Source organism: Lepidochelys kempii, chromosome 2 (assembly GCF_965140265.1).
Source record: "Lepidochelys kempii isolate rLepKem1 chromosome 2, rLepKem1.hap2, whole genome shotgun sequence".
In the NCBI taxonomy this organism is placed as follows: Eukaryota; Metazoa; Chordata; order Testudines; family Cheloniidae; genus Lepidochelys; species Lepidochelys kempii.
In genome coordinates, this window is record NC_133257.1 from 198,729,304 (window position 1) to 198,752,421 (window position 23,118).

At 42.1% G+C, this 23,118-nt stretch overlaps 1 protein-coding gene across 2 annotated transcripts in view; it reads left to right on the forward strand.

The window, feature by feature from the left end:
- The window catches only part of NGLY1 (N-glycanase 1), a 47,921-nt gene that overhangs the window by 14,190 nt on the left and 10,613 nt on the right, over nt 1–23,118 (forward strand). For both annotated transcript variants that reach the window (XM_073333456.1, XM_073333455.1), the window contains 3 exons: nt 13,884–14,046; nt 19,991–20,210; nt 21,307–21,428. In XM_073333456.1, coding sequence (XP_073189557.1) covers nt 13,884–14,046; nt 19,991–20,210; nt 21,307–21,428 — 505 coding nt within the window. The remainder of the gene's footprint in view (nt 1–13,883; nt 14,047–19,990; nt 20,211–21,306; nt 21,429–23,118) is intronic.

Sequence of the window (23,118 nt, forward strand, 5' to 3'; positions counted from 1 at the left end):
GGGGGAGAGGGCTCCACATTGCTCTCGCTTCCAGGTACCTCCCCCGAAGCTCCCGTTGGCCACGGTTACCCGTTCCCGGCCAGTGGGAGCTGCGGTTGGTGGTGCCTGGAAGCGAGAGCAAGGCTCACCCCGGGGCCGCAGAGACATGGTTCTGCGCTCCACCGTGGGGGCGATGCCGCAGCCGGATTTGGCCCACAGGCTGTAGTTTGGCCACCTCTGGCCTGGAGGTAAGCGGGGGAGAGGCGGGGGGCGCGCAGGGAGCTTGGCAGGCCGCACAAAAGAACCTTGTGGGCTGCATGTTTGACACCCCTGATGTAGATCATAAAGAAGAGTGCAGCTGTTGCAATGTTTCATAGATGGACATTTGGTCTTTGATGTAGCTGCGGCTTGATCTGTTGATTGCTTTGAAAATTAGGATCGAGGCTTTTAAACTAGCATCAGAAACTGACGGGAAGCCAGTGGAAGGACGTGAGTGCAGGCCTGGGTGTACTCAGTGTCTTAATCCGTGAAGAAGGTGCGCAGATGCATTCTGTACCAGTTGGAGCCTATGCAAGCCTTCACGTTCAGATTCAGCTGCAGTGAGTTACAGGAATCCTACGTGAAGGTGACAAGTAGATGGATTACTGTGGCTAGGTACTCATCAGGGAAGATGGGGAGATGTTTCCTAGCAAGCTGGGGGTGAAAGACGACGTTTCTGGAAATTACCAGGTCATCCGGGCTTAACAACGAGCCAAACAAGAGCCGAAGACTCGTATGTCCATGGCCATGAAAAAAACATCATTTGGTGCCAGAAGAGCAGTTTTTGCTGTGCCCTGGTCTGAACCAGATCGTGATGTATCCAGGATGTTGGCACTTGGTAGTTACTATTTTCTCAATTATTTTGCTCAGGAACAGGAGGTTGGGGACATGATGGTGGTTTGAGAGATCTTCAGGGTTGAGTGTTGGCTTCTTGAGGATTGGTTGAACTATTGCATTTTTTCTAGGAGCTTAGTAGATGTTTCTCTGAAGGAGGCTTGACTGTTTCTATTCGGATGGATATGGATCCATTTCACAGATTGTGGCTCTAATATTTCTTAGGAATTCTTGAGCTTTTTCATGAGTGATGGAGCCAAACTCAAAGGTGCTGGGGAAAATAATTCCACTCTGACCAGTGAATATTTTTTCCCAGTTAGCTCTATACACATTTGATTGATTTTATCAGTGGAATATGCTGAGAGCTCTTCACAGTGGTCAGTTCTGGGTCTGATGTCTGAGCTATGCCATATGGGTTGATTAGACAGTTCACTGCAAATTTAGCTCTGCTGGTTGTGGTTCTGTTGCACTCACTGCAGAAAAGTGGATGGCTTGTTTTGCCTCCTTTATTGCAGTGACACAGTTCTGTGAGTGTTGTTTGTGCTGCTGCTGGAGGGGTTCAGAATGATTTTTGTGCCACTTGCATTCTAGCTTTCTGCCTTGTGTTTGGGTGGCTTGTTTTCCTATGGTGAGTTGAAAACCTATGGACTTCAGGAATTTTCAGGGGTGGAATAGTTTTGGTTGCTCACTCCTGTAGTGGGAAGGCAAGATGGCTCTGATCTCTGCCTAGATGAGGTGATGATCATACCAAAAGAGTGGTATGTTGATGTTTCCAGTACCCAGTCTTAGGCTTAAGATAGGATTCAGCATATTTCCAGTTGCAGGTATAGGTCCAGGTTCAAATGCATTGAAATGTTTGTTTCTGGGATGGAACATCATCTGAATACAATAAAAAATATTCAATAAATGAAGCTTTTTGCTAAAACTTTACAATATTTGACCATTTACAGACTGTAACAGGCTTTTTAAAATAAGTTATTAAAAACCTTCTAATGAGCCAATGAGGTGGGGGTACAGGGTTGGCAATTTCCTGGTGGAAAACTAGTTTAGGACAGGGCACTGGTAAAACCAGCTTAAACAGGGAAACTGGTAAAATAATTGGATCAATGTCCAGCAAGTTCAGCAAGCATAGAATTAATCTTTTCAAATGTTGGATACATCCATTTAAAACTGAGGAATAGGCGTGGTCTGTCTATCTACATCAAAGTTGGTCTTCTGCGGCAGACTGCTATGTGGCCAAATGGACCTGGACTGGTAATCTGCAACTCTGCATGCTTCTGATTGCTTAAAGTTTCAACTCTGTGTTGTCGTCATTTTCATATGACTTTTGTTTATATAATATTGAAAACTGAAATGAATCATGACATGTAACTTCCTTGAGAAAATACCAAACCAAAATGTATAGACATTCAGATGTTCAGTGTTAGTTACATATATTAGTATTACACCCACTGCCGTTTTACTTATTATTTGTGTAACCATAAATTAATCTATGAATCTACTGCCTTATGTCACCACAATTTGACTATATAATTAAACTAAGTTTAGTGTGGTGTGCATTAACGAAACAGTTTTCAAAATAGAAAATGCTTTAAACTGGGATTAACTAGTTTTTCCTTGGGTGGTAAAAACCATGATTTTACTGATTGAAAACTGTCTCTGGTCAATACCATGGCAGCCCTGGGAGGGTGGAGAATACATGCTTCTCAAATTCTACCGTGACTTATGATCCATGCAACTTCATTGAGGTGAATCAGGGCAGAGTTTGGCCTATTATATTTAACCAGTTACCTACAGCTGATGAGCTCCAGGAAGAGCGAAACCAGTTCCCCCCTGATTCAATAGTTATGAAAAGTTCCGACTGGTCCTGTAGTACTGTCCTGCAGCAAAAGGGTCATTCCTGAGTTTAAGAATAATGCTGTGAAGGAAGCTATCATCCTGGGATTCTCCTACCCACCTACAATGTCACATTTGCTCTTGGTCTCCCGTACATTACTCCTGGGAGAATTCTGCGCCACTGCGCATTGCAGAATTTTGCAGAAATGTTTTTTGCGCAGAATTTCCTTTCCCATGCAGAAATGGGCTGAAGTGCTGCTGGCTGCCACTAGGGGCCGCTGTACCTGGCAGAGCCCAGCTTGAACATAGAAGACACTGCTGGGGAGAGTGCTAGAGGGTTCCTGGCAGCTGCAGTTCCCCGCATGCCCTAAGGGAAGGAGACAGCGGCATGCAGGAAACTCATTTCAAGCCTGGGACCCAGCATCAGGCTGTTTTTCCCTCTGAATCCATGGGGGGGAGCTATGGCTGGGCTTGGGTGCTGGTGGTGATGCAGTTAGCTGGGCTAGGGGGCCCCCGCAGCTGGACTCTGAGGGGGAGGGGTACAGGAATCTGGGATGAGGGGCATGGCTGGGCTCTGGGCTGGAGGGGGCAGAGAAGCAGGAACTGTGTTGTCATAGGGGTTTCTTTAACTCTCTACTCCTGGGGGAATTTTTGTGTCTCTGTATTGTTAGACATACTTGCTGACAGGTATTTTGAAATAAATTACCAAAATAAATGAAACTGGCATGATTATGTAGTGTTATTTTGACAACTAAAATTTGCAGAATTTTAAAATATTGTGCACAGAATTTTTAACTTTTCGGCGCAGAATTCCTCCAGGAGTACATACATAGGGGTCTCAGTGCTAATGAAAAATGCTAGATTAACATCACTGTAGAATGCTCTAGCCTCAGAAAAGATTCAGCAGTAGTGTTGCATGCTTCCCTGAGTGTGCCTTAACCATATTCTGGAAGGACAGCCTCTGACATAAGTTGAGTTTTCATGCCCAGTCATGAAACTTTAGCTATTGAGGAGGCTTTTCATGTGGCCACAAATTTTATGTAGCTCCTCATATAACTATCAAATAGTAATCACTTTTACTAGACCAGGAAAAAGTCTGTTGGCTGAAAACTGGAGCAACCAAAAGTCTGGTCTGAACAAGCAAAAACTGAATGACTTGTTGCCTGCTGGACAGCCCTTAACTTAATTCTCCCATCTCTCTTTTCTTGTCCTGCTATGCTGAATGGGAGGGCAGGGAATGCTTTTGTCTGCTCAGCTACTACTCTGAAGGTGCCATCAATGTAGTGGGGTGTAATTGCTGTTAGGTGGTACTTAGCAAAACTCACTGGGGGAGGCCAATTCCCATCTTCATCGATTATATTTATAAGGCACCATTGTGATCATCTAGTCTGACCTCCTCTATAGCACAGGCCTGAATTAATTCCCGTTTGGTTAGATATGCTACTAAAAAAATAATAATCCTGGGTGCACTCATTAAGTATATGTCAGAGCAGCAGCTGCCTCTAGAAGGAAGGAAGGAACATACAAGAATACTACTTGCATCCAGATGTCAGGTTGGTTTTAGATGACTGGCAACAGCAGTCTGCCACCCTCTCCTACTTCCACCTCTGACCTCAAGACCAAAAAACTCTCCCATCTTCCCATATTAGAGTAGAAGGTTCACCATACAACACATCTTGGTCCCCTGTCTAGTTAGCTATAACATCACACTCTGTTTATTACAAGGTACAAAATTTGGAGAACCTAGAATGTTACTGACAAACTTTCAGACAGGGAGGAGGGCCAGTGACTAACTGAAAACATACATACAATGTCATACAAGTGGGGCATACACATAGCTTTAAAAAGTGGAAAAACATTATATTAGACAACCATACTTGATGAGTAAGTAGGTGGTCCATGGGCAACTCAGTTAACAAGCTTTCTTAGCCTGAAAAACACTTGATCACTGCCCATTTAGGCAGATTTTGACTAGTGAATGATAAAAAGCTCCATACTTCATTATCAAGCCTCCCCTTAGCAAATTCAGTTTACCTTAGTAAGTTGCAGTTTCTTATCTTCACAGTAACAAATTATTAATGCATCTAATCATGCTCAAGGTGTTTTCACAAGTTCAATCTCTATATAGCTATTGCATTTCCTATCTAGTGTATCAGTTATGTCCCTGTGCTAAACTGCCTAATGCAGTGGTTTGTTGGCAGACAATTTACCTATTCCAGTTAATTTAGTACATTAAAGGGATTTCGGGTGACCAGACAGCAAGGGTAAAAAATTGGGACGGGGGTGGGGGGTAAAAGGAGCCTATGTAAGAAAAAGCCCCAAATATCTGGACTGTCCCTATAAAATCAGGACATCTGGTCACCCTAAAGCAGTGGTTCTTAACCTTTACTGCAGCCTGCACCCCTTTGGTTCTCAAAATATGTTCTCACACCCCTTATCAAAAATCGTTGAAGTAGGTCAGTTCTTTAAACCTAGATATATTTTTGTTTGTATATTACAGTAATCATTAAAAAATGTATAATGTTAATAAATACATAGTTTTGATGAAACAAAGTAGTTATACTTACCTGCCTGTGCTTAATTTGTGTTTTCGATGATTTACCTTCTAAAAAAATCTGGCATGTCTTGCACCCCCAGAAAGGGCATCTTGCAGCCCCAGGGGGTGCGTGCACACCAGGTTAAGAACCACTGCCCTAAAGGGACTTGTAAAAGATGACTTATGCTTAAAAAATGACCATGTGTGCTCTAACTTACGGAATAATCATCAGCCTTAGCAGGAGCCAAGGATGTACTACATACACCAGCAGTGAGACCACAGCTACTGTGTTGAGTCCAGGTCCAAACGCTTTATCTCCAGAAATATGTTAATAAGTTGGAGAGTATTAAAAGAAAACCAATTAAAATAAGGGGGGGAAATTAATTTGAGTGAGTGAACAAAATATGTATAACTTGGTTAGCCAAGTGACTAAAGGGAGAGGAAAATAATCTCCAGATACTGGAAGGATGTAAAGGAATTGTGTAGGAAGCCTCTGGGGATTGGGGGGCTAATTAATAGTAATGGAATGAATGCAAACACAGAGAAGTTTAATTTGGATATCAGGGAAAATTTCTTAACCAGGAGCTCCATTAGGGCATGTGAATTAGACAACCAGACGGTTAGACAATGATCTAGTTCACCTGACCACAGCTGGCCTCCCTGAGCATTCTTCAGCCACAGCATTTGGTCCTGGCCAGAGAGTATCCTCTACCAGACAAGGGTCTGTGGAAAAAATATTTCCCCTGCTCTGTATGAGACATGCTAAACTCAGACCTAGCTGAGTGCTGATCAGCGGAGCATTCCTTAAATCTGCCCAAGTGAACTGAAAGTGCTTATGATGTCATTACTCAAATCTGTTTGGCTGCGTTCGACGTATTGAATAAACTGATCCTGTGACATGGGAGCCACAGGAGGAATGGGGTGGGGGACAGAAGGAGGAATGCGGGAATCCACACATCTCCTCTCTTCTATAAGAGATGCACATACTGAACTTACAGGATTTGAATAAAGACATGCTGAGGTCGCATGACCCAAGATGACCGCATTTGACCTTAACAGTTTTGCTCACTTGTGACACTCTCTCCAAGACCCAATCAACTTCAATAAGAAACAGCATAAAGTATGGTGCCAGCTTAGGCAGCAGGTAATAAAATAACTCTGAAAATATGATCATTTTGAGTGAAAAAGCAGCAGAAACAGACCATACTAGTGAGAGAGGAGAAAATAGAGCTATGGAGAAAAAAAAGTCTGCAGCTCCGAGCACATACAGGGATTTGCTTCTATATTCATATAAATCGCTTCTTCTTTATATCCAGGCTTAGTGGAAGCCAAATGTCATATTGGAGGCTTAGAGAACAGAGACCATTCAGAGCAGCTAAATGGAGTGGGTTTAAGTGATAGGACAGGTTGATTTGATCCACTATTCACTTATTAGGCCTTTGTGAACAGGTAGCCTCCCCACCCATTGCAAGACAGTCAATCTTCCCTATGTAAAGTGAAAACTCACTCTATCTTAAGCAGGCATTTTAGATAGATTCACCTTCAATTACATTGTTAAACGTCATGAGGAGGTATTATAACACAATACTGCCTTGGCTTACCAGTGCTTCTTACATGCAGCTCCCCAAAAAATTAAGGTAAGGGAAGAGTCCAACAACACAAACGTTTCCTTCTTGATACTGAGATTGATATTACCTACTGTTTGCATTGCTGATATTTTGTCTGCTTAGTGAACTTCTGAGGCTTTCGTACAAGCCTTCCTCATGTTGAAGACAAACTTATTTACCTGCCATTGTCTTAAACTATAAGCTGCAAGAATACTACATTCTTGGAGTCCAGTGGCTCCAGTGTTTGACTGGCAGGACTTGCTAGCCACTAAAAAAAAAAATCATCCTTACTAAAATCAAAGTTATGTGATCTGAGGTTAGAATGCTCACAAAATTGCTATCCTGTAGTTCTACTCCAGAGCAATCTGATTGGCTGGGAAAGAGAGACAACTGTCCATTGAGCCCTCTTCTGACCAGTCCCAAATCTGTAGCTATGATGTCATTTATAGTATCAAAAAGGGAATGTGAGCATCTTGGATCTCTTCTTGAAAGAGGTAAACAGTTCTTACAGAATCTGTTGTAATAGTATATAAAATGAAGATACAAGCATAGGCGGTGAGTTATATGTGCCTGTGATGCCCTTGCTCCACAAATATTCAGGAACGTGGGCTCGGCTACACCAATGTTTGGGATTATATTTTCAGAGCTGTCCCATCCAAAAGTCCCGGGCCCCACACTTTGCAGGGCCTCATGCTTCAGCAGGATGCTGGGTCCAGGGTGGCCTGGGAGCTAGCGGGGGGGCCTAGCGCCGGCAGAATCGAGCGACCCAGCCCCAGCCTGCCCCACTCTGCCCTGCCTCTTCCTGCCCCTGCTCTGCCCCCTCCCCACCCCCATTCCACCCGTTCCCCCAAGCCTCAATCCTTTCCAGCTTCTGCTCCCCCCCCCCCGAAGCGATGTGGGAGCCAGCAGGGTGGATTGGGGCGGGCTGGGGCCGGGTCGCTCGCTGCTGCCAGCACCAGGCTCCCCACTAAACCCCCAGGCCACCCTGGATCCCATGTCCCCCTGAAGCACGGGGCTCCCCAAAACATGGGGCCCACGGCAGTTGCCCCGGTCTGTCCTATGGGTGGGACAGCTCTGCTTGGACCCATTCTGGGTACCACCAAAAATTATACAAACCTGGCATCCATGGATACAAGTACCTATTTTTGAATTGGAACCCTATTCTATCTACATATTTCAAACAGTGAAGCTCAGCAGCTTCCTGAGAGGCATACCAGCAGTGCATGCTGTTCTGCCTAAAGGTCAATTGGTTGGTTCAACAACCCACATTATGAAAGAAAGCCATAATGTACATAATCAATGCTGCATGTTGTGCCAGGAGGAAATGGCACTTTTCCTCAGTTAATTGCAATTGACATCTAATTTGCATATCTTGTTTGCTGTAATAGTGTAGAACTCTAGCTATATTTACATGGTAAAGGAAACATGCTCAACTGCTACTTGATCTTAAATTACTCAAATTGTGACACGTGCCTATTAGAATGACTTGTTTGTAGGTCAACGAGCAGAGAGAAATTTCAGCATTAAATTTCCTTGGCAATTTACAGATCATGAACAATACTGAAACAACCACCATGGCATGCCTTCAGGGCTTGACACATTGAGGGGAGAACAAGCTATCTAGCACTCCGAATATGGTACACTAAAATGTCAAAGAGGTTTCAGCATCTTGAGACTTAAATATTCCAGAATGTTTTGACATCTCTAAATGTAACTACCCCCAATCAGATGCACTCCAGAAATACTGGGGGCTCACCTGAGACACCCCTTGAGGTTAGAAGTTATTCAAGTTAAGGGACAATCTCTCATGGAGATAATACCTGCTCAAGCAATCACTTGGTAATAAGACAACTCCTTGAGGCAGCACAGTATTTCTCAAGGAATCAAAAACTTTCCCAAGGTCATGAGCTGAGAATCCTTTGGAGACACCAAGAAATTCCTTCAAGATAGCTGATGCCATATGACACCAAGTCTCTATGTTAATGGCAAGAATAAGTCATACTCAAAGTCACAGGAAGCTGATCAAAACAAGAGGGAGAAGCCACAAAATGGTTGGAGGCATCAACCGTGCTTCCATATGCTATGGAATGCAAATCTGGTTGTAAGTCATTCAGAACAGATGAAAGCCAATGCAAGATGTCCAACAGCTCAAATCCAGATAATCCACTTCAGCACTATTTAGAGCCAGGGGCTCCTGACTGGCGTAATTTTTGCCAGAAGTTTACATCTCAGTCAGTGGAACACTGAATGGCAGCTGAGAATCAGATCTGACTGCACAGGACTTAGAGCTCATTAGCTTGCTTTGGTAAACTTCTAAATTCCATTCTGTAGGGAAAAACTGCTGCCTATAACGTCCAGGGACTATCCCCTCCAGATTACTTACCAAGACTTCGGAACAATTGAAGAAGTGATTGCCCCAAGTTAATTCTAGTTTTAGCAGTGAGCCTAGTGCATGCTGTGACAGAGAGTTTAATGAGTGCTTTGTGAATACTCATACAGTCCAGACACGAACAACAACATCTGTAACCTAGATACCTTATTAAAGAGTCTTAGTGTGTAGTCTGTTGGCTTGTCTCCCCATCCCAGAAAGGATTAATGCTTCACCTAGCATCTGTTCAGGGCACTGTTTAGTGGTTATATTGACAGTCTTTAGCAGACCCCCCCAGAAAAGCAGTTCAACCTTTACCCTGACCCACAGGCATCCCTCCTGGCAGCTCTTCTCCAGTCTAGAAACAGTCTGCTTAGGCATCCCCCAGCACAAGCACCAACTGGCTTCTATAGTTCTCCTCAACTGAGCTCTTTCAGCCTTTATAGGAATCAACTGCTCATCAAACTGTCACCTGACTCCTTCCCAGCTGGGTCTGATAATCCCCTCTACAAGGCCCAAACACCTGTTTTTGAAGGGCCTCTGGCCCCAGACTCTCTGACCCTTAAAGAAGCAAACCACCCTGTTACATAGGGCTTTAGGTTTAAAGTGATCCCAATAACTCAGGACAGAATTTTCCTAGGAAACAGCCAAACTGAACAAAATCATTAAGGAGAAGTTAGGACAAACAGGTAACTTCAGGAATATATTATTCTATGGATAGGACACAGAATAAGTTTGTAGAAGTTGGATTGTAGCTACATATAAAAGCCAAAAAGAGAAACAGTAGAATATTGCACTGAAACAGACCATGGAAATAACGACATCAGCTCCCAACATCCAAGAGATGTACTTCATTTGGACCCAATAGTTGGAGGTAATTGGAAGGGATGCTCTTCTGCATCAACATCCACAGCTCCTGGCTGAATGGGCAAAAAGCTTTCATAACTTGATATTTTTGACCAGGCAACTACCAGTCTGCCTGTATCTAACCAAACTAACAGCAGATTGCCTAACAGAGTAGTACAGATGATGTAACAGCCTTTTTCAGCGGAGGTGGCAGACCCACTTGTCTTAAATTAGTAGCATAAATGTCCTTGTCCACAACCACATTGATGTCTGTAAGCCAAGGGACAGTGAGGTTTAATGTATATGAGCTAGAGCAGATGCTGAAGCTTGTAGATCAGTTGGTCATACACTAAAATTAACTATTTCCCCCAGGTGAAGGCCATCTATGATGCAGGCCAATAAATTGCTACCCTCTTGAAAGCCCCCTGGAGCATACTGTGCCCTATAATCCTTACTGAAGGAGGAGTCTTCTGATTCAACATCATTCCTTCCTGCAGAGTCATAAAAAAGCTATACAAAAGAGGGGAAGCAACAGATGCAATCTGACAGCAAATGTGAAATAAGGAAGGAGCATCTCAGCAAAGACACCATAGATGTTGAGGCACAAGAACACAAGTCTGAAGTCCAAAAGCATGCTGAAATTAGTCATTCAAATATCCATTTCCAGTTTTGTTTTTGTTCATTTTTTTTAATGTGAACATTTTTAATTAAATTTATGTATGGGTTATTTATTTGTTTGGTTTTTATTGGGGCTGGGAGAGGAGAAAGGAAGGATGTGAACAGCCCACACAAAACATAAGGTTGTTGTGGGGGGAGGAAGGCTAAAGTAGACAATATGGGAATTGCCACGCAGGCTAATTCAGTGTTGATCCTTCATTGTTAGTAAATGTGCACGGCAGGAAGGGGGAATTAAAGTCTCAAATCTAGCAGCTGGATGGTACCAGATGAGACCAGTCCCAAGCCCTATTTGCAGTTCCTGAGCCAAAAGAGATGGCTTGAAAATGCAATGTTAAGCTTGATAGTTTCCCACCATTACCCCAGTAAGCTTCTCCCTACCCCACACAACACATAGAAGAAACAGAAGGATATGAATATCTGTATGCCCTGATACTTATATGAGTTCTGCATCAACTGATGACTGACCCTCTACCAAATCTTGAGGTACTCCATAATTTGTGCACCAGAGGGCATAGTGGCCAGGTCAGGGGCCCTATCAGAAATGAGCAAGGTCATGCTCCTTAAGTGCCATTCCTATTTCCTTCATACAATATGGCAAAATGGACCTCTAATCTGAGCTCTTTCTCAGAAAGGAAGAAGTATGTAAAGCCTATCCATTGTGACTGTGGCAATGGCCATGAAGCACTTTTGTCAATGCCAAATCGCTTGCACCTCAGATCTCGGACTATGCTGGCCTTGATGTAGGCTTTAGCCTTGCTTTTAGAGTAACTGTCAAACACCTTTCCCCCTGGTGATGAGAAAGAAAATTAGTAATGTTACTAATGCCTATAACATGCATATCCCTGAGAGTGCAGGTTTGATGAAGTTGGGACGTATATTGCTTTTGGGTATTTGTTGGATGAGCAAGTGAAAGTCTTATGGTGTGTTGGAGTCCATTATCAACTGTGTTGTAGGTAACGAAGGTGGCAGAGCATACAAGAGCATTCTACCTTAACTTCTTATATCCATGCTTTTAAGGTTTTAATTGGCTGGGGTGTGTCCTTAATTGCTACTAAAAATTACTTTTGTTAGTTGATTTCTTAGGTTTTTTATATAGGCTTTAGGGTACCTCAGTGGATAGCTACCAAGAAGTAGGGAGAAAGGGAGCTGCACCTGCTTGGGAATTGAAAAGAGAAGCTGTGTTGTTAAGGTGCCCCTGACTACGTTGACCCTCCTGAAGCATGCTCCTCAACCTTCAAACCTGCCAATATGTGACAGCCACCACTGTGATTGACACCAGGGCTGAACTCCAGAGCTAAAAACATGAACTGTTAGCGTTTATGCTAAAGAACTAGCCTCTGAAGTTCAGAGCTATCAGATTCGGAGCCTCGGGCATGGAGAGGCACACAACCCGCACATCGACAAGTGCATCATACAAGCAAAATGTGTGACAAACAGCTGAAATGTGACACGTATATTTTGTTGATTCCCACCATAATGTATAGATTGTATTTAAGTACAAAGTTTAAAAGAAGTCTTTTCACTCTGTGAACCACACAGAGCCATCTGCCCGCATAAATCAGTAGCAGGCTTTGAACCCCTTGATCTTCAAATTGCTAGCTTAGGCCAATTACTGTTTGAGCTATGCTAATAATTGCTAGCCACTTTGTGGATTAGCCACTGAATGAGAACTTGACATGTGCTTTCTGAGTGGCTTACACAACTGTTTACTAGTCAGCAGTAGAATATTGATGATCAGGAATCCTAGATTCTGTTCTTGGCTCTGAAAAGTGTAGACCTGGCTTGACATGACTAATTGGACATGGGTGAGGCCTCATTTTTTGGGAGACAGTATTATCAGTAGGCTGAAAGCAGAATGTCTGTACTAGTTAAAACAAGGGGGAAACCCAGGAAACCATTTATAATGGATAAAATAACAATAACTAAAATGAGCCTGGAATATAAGATGAGGTAAAGAGTAAGTCATGTATGGACAGTGTGTGCTGTCCCAAGCCAATCCCAAAACATGTGATGCACTGTATAGCAAAATGCAATATAATGTGTAAATGTATATAAAGGAAGAGGTTTGCAGTGTAACTTTGGGTGTGTGGTATGCCCTATACACACCCACTACGCTTGAGTGTGATTAACTCAGCGTAGCTTTGCTGTATGCCAAATAAAAATATGAGTGACAGACTCTGAAGTTGAACTAAGTTCTAGGAAAGCCAAGTGGAAGGAGGTCTCAGAGGGAATCCCAACAAGAGGGGAGTGCAATCATAGTGGTTAGAAATACAGTAACTGAAACTGGTTTAGTCAATCTGAAAGGCAGTGTGCTACAGTGAAGAAGCTGAGGGTGGGAGATCTGGGGTTAGAATCCAGGTCTCCTGAGTCTCGCTCCAGCACTCAGGCTCGTATAACAAGAAGTGCTCAGAAGCCTTAACAATAGGCATGACTACCTCCAATAAAGGTTTTTTCAGCAGCTTTTTGCTGGTTGTGACTTGCATGGAAATACAAAGGACAGTTAGCTTTAAATTCTTGGTCTCCTCCTTCCTAGTTCAGGGAATTATCCCCTAGGGTATAGAGGTATGCTAACTCACTCTCTTTCACCCCACTCTTTGGCCGGGGCTGCTATGTTGTCAAATTCAGCAGCTTCAGCTTGATACATAAATTTTCAATTATGGCTAAAAACTTACAAAATGCTCTCCAGTCAAGCACAGCTATGTTTAACTGATATTCCAGGAATCAGCACATGAGGGGCAACAGTATGCACAAGGGACAGATCCCATAATCTGAGTATTTTAGATTCTTTGGAAAGGGCATACAAAGAAAAGTGAGACAATGCAGTGAAAAATTGCCCAAAAGGGGCAATTTTTGAGTTCTTACTTCTTTCTGTCAGTCCATTTTTCAATCACACCATCATGAAAAATTCAAATCATGCTCAAAGTTTACATTCTATGTTTTAGTTTTAGCCATGTTATTCATATTTTTACAGTTTAAAACTCCTTTTAACTGAAATCTGTAATGCAACCTTAACTATGGAGTCATGATCAGAAACTCTATAATAAATATGCAAACAAGCTTACACATTAATGAACCAAGATCTGATGTTTTGAAATCATCCAATTATTAGAAAATGGGGTTTGCATAGATTGTAATAATACCTATATTTTTTCCATATTAGGAGTCTGAAACAATCTTCTTTAAAACCCTTCAATCAAATTTTCAGCATGTGCAAGTGTATGAGAACCAGTCTCTTCAAAAGAAAGCATTGGCTTCTATTCCAGTCCAAGCATTGAAAGAGAAAGCTCAAGAAAAGTTAGCACAAGCCAAAAAAGTGGATGAAGGTATTAGTTCTGACAATTTATGAGACACTAAAAATACTAGGTTAAACATTTGGGCGTAATGTGCATGTTTATAGACTAGGATTGTCATTATATTTTTGTGAGTTCAGAGTACTAGTTTTAAACTACACTAGTATTCAGAATGTATGTAGTATGCCATCTTATTCAATTAGTTTATCTGCTTAGTCAAAAAAGAAAAGTGCTTGGAGAATTAATGCTAATTCTTAGTTTAGGTTTGTTTTCTTTGTTTAAAATCACATTAGATAAAATTTTGAGGCTCACATTTCTTCGGTCCTTCAGGTTAATCTATTGAGTACCAGCGCATCATATGCATTTAAAATTCATGTGTGCACAGGGCTGAAGCAAAGTCCTGTATTCTGTACAGATGGGTCTTTGAGAGGTTTCATAAATTCAGTTCAGCTGAACCATTTCTTAAATTTATTAACCCTCTGTCCTGTCTTCCATTCTCACCTTCCTCTCCTCATCCACTGTGCACTGATATCTTAAATTTTGTATTTTCTCTTCCTTTGCATGCTTTTCTTTTATGTCCATCTGCTGTCCATCTGTTCATGGCTGGGGAAGGGGGGAGGGAAGAGAGAGCAAAGGAAATTTACTTGAATCCAGATTTCTGAACTAGCAGCAAATAGCATTAGAGGCAGCAGGATTCTGTACATATTACTTAGCTGCTTGCATCTGGAGTAGAATGAAGATAATAAATGTATGTATGTTTTAAGGAAAGGCAGAGCAATTTAAATAATTGATTGTATTTGTAATTGTTTATATTTTTAAATAATTGATTCATGTCGTCTTGAGCCAGTGTACAATTAATTTGAAAACTTGTCCAATTTTAACTTTACTTTAAAATGTATAATGAACTATATTCCAAATGCTGTTTCTTTTTTAAAACACCACTTTTGGTAGTGTGTCTTTTCTAAATTTTATAGAAATACAATATGCAAAAACCAAAATAATGGAAGTTAAGGCCTTGATCCTGCAAACAAGTATGTGACTTCACTCACATGAATAATCCTTTTGATTACCTGCCTAAAGTGAAGCATGTGCATAAGTGTTTGCAGCATCAGGATCTAAAACTGTATTTTTAATAAAAAACTACTCTTTGTGGCATAAAATCTTTCTCACTTCAAAGCAAAATTGCTTCAGTTAGACTTTCAAGACGTTAAGAAATTTATTTTGAATTTTTATGCACACGAGCCAAAAAATTCCAAAAAACGGAGTGTAAAATTAGCCTTCTATACCCAGATTTAGGCACCAAAAGGTGGGATTTTCAAAAGTAACATAGTGACTTGTGTTCCGAAGTCCTATTGACTTCAAACTGCATACCCTGATGGAAGAGTATCAGAGAATTTCAGCTTTCTTTACTTGTGGAAGTTAAGTATTTTACAAGGTTATGTTGGTTACAAATACATAGGGCCCTACCAAATTCACGACCATGAAAAACGCGTCATGGACTGTGAAATCTGGACTCTCCCCATGAAATCTGGTCTTTTGTGTGCTTTTACCCTACACTACATAGATTTTATGGGAGAGACCAGTGTTTCTCATAGAGGAGGTCCTGACCCAAAAGGGAGTTGCAGGGGTGTCATGGTATTGCCACCCTTACTTCTGTGTTGCCTTCAGACCTGGGCGGATGGAGAGCAGCAGATGTTGGCCGGGCACTCAGCTCTGAAGGCAGCACCACCAGCAGCAGTGCAGAAGTAAGGGTGGCAATACCATATCATACCATGCCACCCTTACTTCTGCGCTGCTGCCTTCAGAGCTGGGCGTCTGGAGGGTGGCAACCGCTGGCCAAGAGCCCAGCTCTGCAGGCAGCAGTGCAGAAGTAAGGGTGGCAATGCCATCCCATGCCATCCTTACTTCTGCACTGCTGCTGGTGGCAGCTCTACCTTCAGAGCTGGGCTCCCGGCCAGCAGCCACTGCTCTCCAGCTGCCCAGTTCTGAAGGCAGCAATGCCACCAGCAGCGGTGCAGAAATAAGGGTAGCAGTACCACAACCCTCCCCCTACAATAACCTTTTGACCCCTCCCAACTCCTTTTTGGGTCAGGACCCCTAAAATTACACAGTGAAATTTCAGATTTAAATAGCTGAAATCATGAAATTTGCTATTTTTAAAATCCCATGACCGTGAAATTGACCACAATGGAGCATGAATTTGGTAGGGCCCTACAAATATAGGATGGGGTATTCACTTATCAGTTTTATGTTTGAGATTGTGTTCTCATAATAATAATACTAAAATGTTTTCACTGAGCATTTAAAGTATGGAATTACCTAAAAGAAAAAAATCACTATGTAAATTTTGAAATTCTTCTAACAATTAGGAAACTAAAGAAATTACTACAAAACAATTTGAGACTAAAATGGAGATAAAGAACTAACTAGTAATATGTAAACAAGAAATATTATTTAACTTTAAAAAGTTGATTTAAACCAAAAAAAAATTGATGTTTTTGATATTTTTTTAAAATAATGATTTTTATCCATCTTCTTTAAGGGGGATGGGGCTTGTGTTCATGTGACCCCAGCCTCTACCGCTGATGTGTCAAAAGCGGCACTCAAGGTTTCAGACCTCGCACCTTAAACTCAGGTGTAAAAGAGTATAGGGAAAACTTTGCCATTTGTTAGGCAATGACAACTTAAATGCAGAGGTAGTGTGTTAACTTTAATTTTAAAAGCTGTATGGAAAGAGACTCCATTGAGAATGGGCTGTATGGAAGGGAGTAGCTACTGTTGCTAAGAAATAATCTACCTTGCCTGTTTCCTTGTAAATCTGTCACTGTTGTATTAAGACAGCCTCCTGGAGAAATTACCAGTGCTGTTGGAGAACAGTTATTAAAGGCAGATCTAAAAAACCTTTGGGATTTTGAAGAACAAGTCAAAGTCATAGACATTTTGGCTCATAAAGACCACCCTGATAAAGTTATGGTCATTTGAACAAGAGATTACAATGCTTGTCTTCATCTTCATTGGCCACCTGCCATTAGCAATGTAAATTGACCAGAATTATGTATACTTTTAACTTTTGTGATATCTGGGTATTTTCAAACAATCATTTCTTGTTGAAACAGATCATATTTGTCATCATTTTTGTGCTGAGCCTTTCATGCAGGATGTACTTTATGAACCCAGAGAAGAATATTTATGTAATAGTAGCAATTTTCTCTCCATAGAGGGGCATCATTGTATTCACCACTAACCAACAGAAAGAAAAATTGTCCTTTGATTGAAATTACCTCATTTAGTTTCTGGCAGACAGTTCAGAGAAAAGGTAGCAGTAAAATAGACACAAAGCATATCCAGTATATAAGCAATAGATGCTATTTCTGTTGAATCATTTATGGAACATTTTAAATTTGTATAATGCTAAAAAAGTCCAGTATCCTGTCTTCCGACAGTGGCAAGTGCCAGGTGCCCCAGAGGGGATGAACAGAATAGGTAACCATCAAGTGATCCATCCCCTGTCGCCCATTCCCAGCTTCTGGCAAACAGAGGCTAGGGATACCATTCCTGACATCCTGGCTAATAGCCACTGACGGACCTATCCTCCATGAATTTATCTAGTTCTTTTTTGAACCCTGTTATAGTCTTGGCCTTCACAACATCCTCTGGCAAGAAGTTCCACAGGTTGGCTGTGCGTTGTGTGAAGAAATACTTCCTTTTATTTGTTTTAAGTCTGCTGCATATTAATTTCATGTGATGACCTCTAGTTCTTGTGTTATGAGAAGGAGTAAATAACACTTCCTTATTTATTTTCTCCACACCAGTCATGATTTTATAGACTTCTATCATATCCCCCCTTAGTCATCTCTTTTCCAAGCTGAAAAGTCCCAATCTTATTCATCTCTCCTCATATGGAAGCTGGTCCATACCACTAGTCATTTTTGTTTCTCTTTACTGAACGTTTTCCAATTCCAATACATCTTTTTGAGATGGGGCAACCACATCAGCATGCAGTATTCAAGATGTGGATGTACCATGGATTCATATAGAAGCAATATGATATTTTCTGTCTTATTATTTATCCCTTTCTTAATGATTCATAGAATCACAGAAGATTAGGATTGGAAGAGACCTCAGGAGGTCATCTAGTCCAACCCCCTGTTCAAAGCAGGACCCATCCCAACTAAATCATCCCAGCCAGGGCTTTGTCAAGCCAGGCCTTAGAAACCTCTAAGGATAGAGATTCTGCCACCTTCATAGGTAACCCATTCCAGTGCTTCACCACCCTCCTAGTGAAATAGTGTTTCCTAATATCCAGCCTAGACCTCCCCCACTGCAACTTGAGACCATTGCCCTTTGTTCTGTCTGGGGTGCAGGAGGGTGCTCCAGGCTGAGACTGAGAGGTTCGGAGGGCGGGAGACGGATCAGAGCTGGGGCAGGGGGTTAGGGTATGGGATGGGGTGTGAGGGCTCCGACTGGGGGTGCGGGCTCTGCGGTGGGGCTGGGGATGAGGTGTTTCAGGTGCAGGAGGGTGCTCCAGGCTGGGATCGAGGGGTTCAGAGGGAGGGAGGGGGATCAGGGCAGGAGATTGGGGTGCAGAGGGGCCTTGGGTGCAGGCTCCAGGCACTGCTTACCTCAAGCAGCTCTCGGAAGCATGTCCGCTCTCCAACTCCTATGTGGAGGCGCAGCCAGGCGGCTCTACGTGCTGCCCTGTCCACAGGGGCTGCTCCCACAGCTCCCATTGTCCGGGAACCGCAGCCAGGGCAGCGCCTGCAGATGGGGCAGCGCGCAGAGCCGCCTGGCCGTGCCTCCGTATACTATGTAGGAGCTGGAGCAGGGTCATGCTGTCTGCTTCCCGGGAGCTGTATTAAAAGATCCTCATTTAATATGAGTCACTCTAGTTCATCACCCTGGATTATCTCTGCACATCACATCTTTTTTTCAGAATGTTGACAATATAGTGCGACTTTGGTTTTGTATAGCATGTTGTTATAAAAATATCATATTACAGCTAGTCCAGTTTGTAAATGCAAACTACAAGCAAACAAATAAAATATCATATAGGCATTAACGTCTGTGACTGTGATGTGATCTAGATTATGAAGGAGCAAATGTCAGATTTATGGAGAACATTTATGAATGGGGGAGAGAGGAAGACTCAGGGTATAGTATTCAAAATATTTTTAAGTTAAAGGTGGTAAGGAATCAGAACAAAGAAGAGATGGGTCTCAATATTGGATTTTAAAAATCAGTCAGTTAGGTGCAATGAGGCTGTTCCAGATGGTAAGTAAATAAAGAAGTGTTATTTACTCCTTCTCATAACTGTAGGAAAGAAGGCTCTACAACCTGCTGCAAACAGACAGAAGAACAGGACAGAAGAGTCTTGTTATTCAAGCATAGGGGAACTGGCTGGACAACAGAAAGATATGGGGCCAGACAGCAAATGTCTAGTTTGGAGAAGTTGAACTGAAAGGACACATTTGCTTAATAATTATGAATGAAATCAAAACGTAGTTCACAAACCTTAATTATTGGAAAATATGCACTGTTCTGTACAATTTATAAAAGTCTGTTCGTACTAGAGATATTTGGCTATACTGCCACTAGCTTCTGGTAAAAAAAAACCTTTGGGATTTTGGAGTCAAAACAATTGTTATTTGTTGATTAGAAGCTATTCCATACCTCTGGAAAAATATAAGAGTTATTATGTTCTATGCTAAATTTCTCTGTATTCAATCCTTTTCTGTTCAATTCCTTATTCTAAATTTCTTTTTGGCTGTTTGTCTTGTTTTTAAAATATGATTTACCATTATTCAATCTTTAAAATCTTATTTTTTTAAAAATAGCATCTATATAATAATGTCTTGGTTGATACTTCAACTCTAGTTATGATAAAGGTCCAGATATAGTAATTATGTAGATATTGGAAAGGTCAAATGAATCTGAACTTGGTTAATCTTGTTTGAATTACTATGTTTTAATATTATAGGAACCCATGTGAATGAAGATGATTTTTTGTTGTTGGAGCTCTTGCAGTGGTTTAAGGGTGAATTTTTTCAGTGGGTGAATAACCTTGCTTGCAGCAAATGTGGTGGTCAGACAGAGCCTAAAGGTCTCATACCACCTAATGATGAAGATCTGAGATGGAATGCAAACAGAGTTGAAAATCATCACTGTAACCAGTGCCAGTTCAGCAATAGATTCCCAAGGTAAGCATAACCTTGGATTTTCTAAAATGCTACTTTGTATTTGTGTATTCTGTGAATTATTGGGAGACCGTTGCTTGTATTTTGTTTTACATAGATTGAAAACCCTACTGTAATACATACATAGATCATTTTAAAGAGTACCATGGGATTGTTGTGGGCGCCGATATTTATATTTTATCACCAATCAGCCTAGAATGCTTAATTTTAAAAAAATTATTGCATTTAAAAAGAGGGCCCTGTTTTTAAACAGAATATCTTTGACTGATCTTACCAAGTACATTTTCTGTATATAATTATTTTAATTAATATATATGCCATTATCAAGGTGGTTTTTAAAAAGAAATAAATAAACCATTGCACTTTCTTGGGGAAGCCCACAAAAGAGGGCATACTTCTGCTGACTGTAGCAGCAGATATGTACTAATTTCAGAATTGTGCTGACATCTGTTAATGAGGTTAGGGTACACAAATCCTACTTAAGTTGAGTTTTTTAAAATAAGAACAAGTTTTTTAAAATAAGAATTTTAGCTCTCTTAGAAGCAAGGAGATGGTCATCCAAATGTTAATTTTGTCCAGTGCAACAATCATCTTCAGCAACTAGTGTGAAGTCAATGGCACTGAGAACAGATGGGAGGACTACAGTAGAACCTCAGAATTATGAACTCTGATCAAAATGTTATGGTTGTTCTTTCAAAAGTTTACAACTGAACATTGACTTAATACAACTTTGAAACTTTACTACGCAGAAGAAAAAGGCTGCTTTTAACCATCTTAATTTAAATGAAACAAACACAGAAACAGTTTCCTTACCTTGTCCAAAAAAATTTAAAACTTTTCTTTATTTCTAGTAGTTTACATTCAATACAGTATTGTACTGTATTTTTCTTTTTGTCTCTGCTGCTGCCTGATTGCATACTTCCAGTTCCAAATGAGGTGTGTGGTTGACCAATCATTTCATAACTCTCGTGTACATAACTCTGAGGTTCTACTGTATAATGGTTCAAAGATTTGGAAGGGGAAAATATATATTCCTGTTAAAGTCCATTAACTGGTAGAAAGCACATAATTTACAATGAATAATGTTTAATTTTTTTAGGTATAATAATCCTGAGAAACTTCTGGAAACAAGACGTGGGCGTTGTGGAGAGTGGGCTAACTGTTTTACACTGTGCTGCAGAGCTATAGGATTTGAAGCTAGATATGTCTGGGATTCAACAGGTATCAATGCTCTAGAACACCTTAAACTTAGTATAAGCATGCATAAAAATGGGACTTACAAAATCATTAGATCTGTGTGTTCATGTTAGCTAACTGGTAACCGCTGAAGTTTCACAGTATCTTATGAACAAAATCTAGGTTAAATTTCCATTTTGTCTGATTATATGAAATATTCTACAAATGAGGTAAGGCTGCTGTTTTCAACATGATGAAATCTTTATATCTTACATTACATATTACATTCAGGTTCTCCTACTTTCAATGAAAATAAGCAGAATTCATTGTTTGTGCTTTCACATTTAAAAGGAGATGTGTCTGAAGGCATATAAACAGAAAATGCATTCTTCCCTCTACGCAGTTCCATGTTATTACTCCTGGGGGAATTCTGTGCCACTGTGTGTGTGCAGAATTCATGTCCCCCGCAGATTTCTTTGCTTCCCTGCAGAAAAATGACATTCTGACAGGGAAGCAAAGGGAAGCTACAAGAGCAGTCACGCACCACTCCCTAGCTGCACAGGTACATTGTTTCAGGCATCCAGAGCAGCCAGTGGAGAGGTAAATCACCATGGGGTTGGGGACACCCCAACTAGTGGCTCCTACCCTGAGCCGGGATCAGCTGCTAGTCCCGGCTGGGCTAGAGGCAGGAGAGGATGGGATTTCCTCTTCCCCTGGAAAAAGTGGCTGGGGCTGTGTCAGACTCACCCTCAGAATTCTCCCCCAGTTGCAGAAAGCTCAGCATCCTCCCCTACTTCCTGCCCCCATCGCTCAGCTGCAGGGGAGGGGTCATTGTACAGGGAGCTGCTCCCCGATCCACCCAACCCCCATGCATCCAAACCTCTCACACCCAGACACCCCCACCAAGCCTCACACCACACACCCAGAATCCCCCTAGCCCTCCATATCCAAACCTCACCTCATGGACCCTCAACCCCTGCATCTGGAGCCCTCCTGCACCCAGACCCCCTTGCCTCCGAACCGCCACCCCTACACCCAGATCACTCCCAACTGAGCTCCCTGCACGCAAACCTGCACCCTGAAGAGCCACACCCCCACCCCACACATCCACATCCCCATGCCACTGACCCCCAATTAACTGCACCCTGACCCCTGCCCCACCAAGCCCCACTTCCCCAGTACCCAGACCTCCCGATGAGACCCCCACACCCAGACCCCTCTACTAGCCCCAACCACTTTCACCCAGAAGCTCCTGCTGAGTCCCTGCACCTGGAACCCCCCCATGAGACTCTGTGTATTCAGATCCCCCCACACCTAGATCCCCCACTGAGCTGCCTGCACCCAGATTATCCCACACAGAATCCTTTCATCCCACACCTGGATCCCCCCACACTGAGCCCCTCCACACTTGGATCCTGCCTGGTTGATCCCACCCACGTCTCGACACTCAAAAGAACATGGTGTGCCTCACGCAGAGGGGCAGAGCCCCAGGGTGTTTCCGGGGCAGGCCCAGGCCTTGTGCTGTGTCAGGGTCACCACTGAGTCCATGTCTCCAGGGTAGGGGGTGGGGAGGCTGCAGGGTGATCTCCCACCTTTGTGCAGCCAGTGGCCTGTACTCCCCACTGCCATGCTGGAGCCTCTGCTTTTATTTATTGACAAATAAAACTTGCAGAATTTTAAAATATTGTGCACTGAATTTTAAATTTTTTGGCACAGAATTTAATGTTTTGGCTCA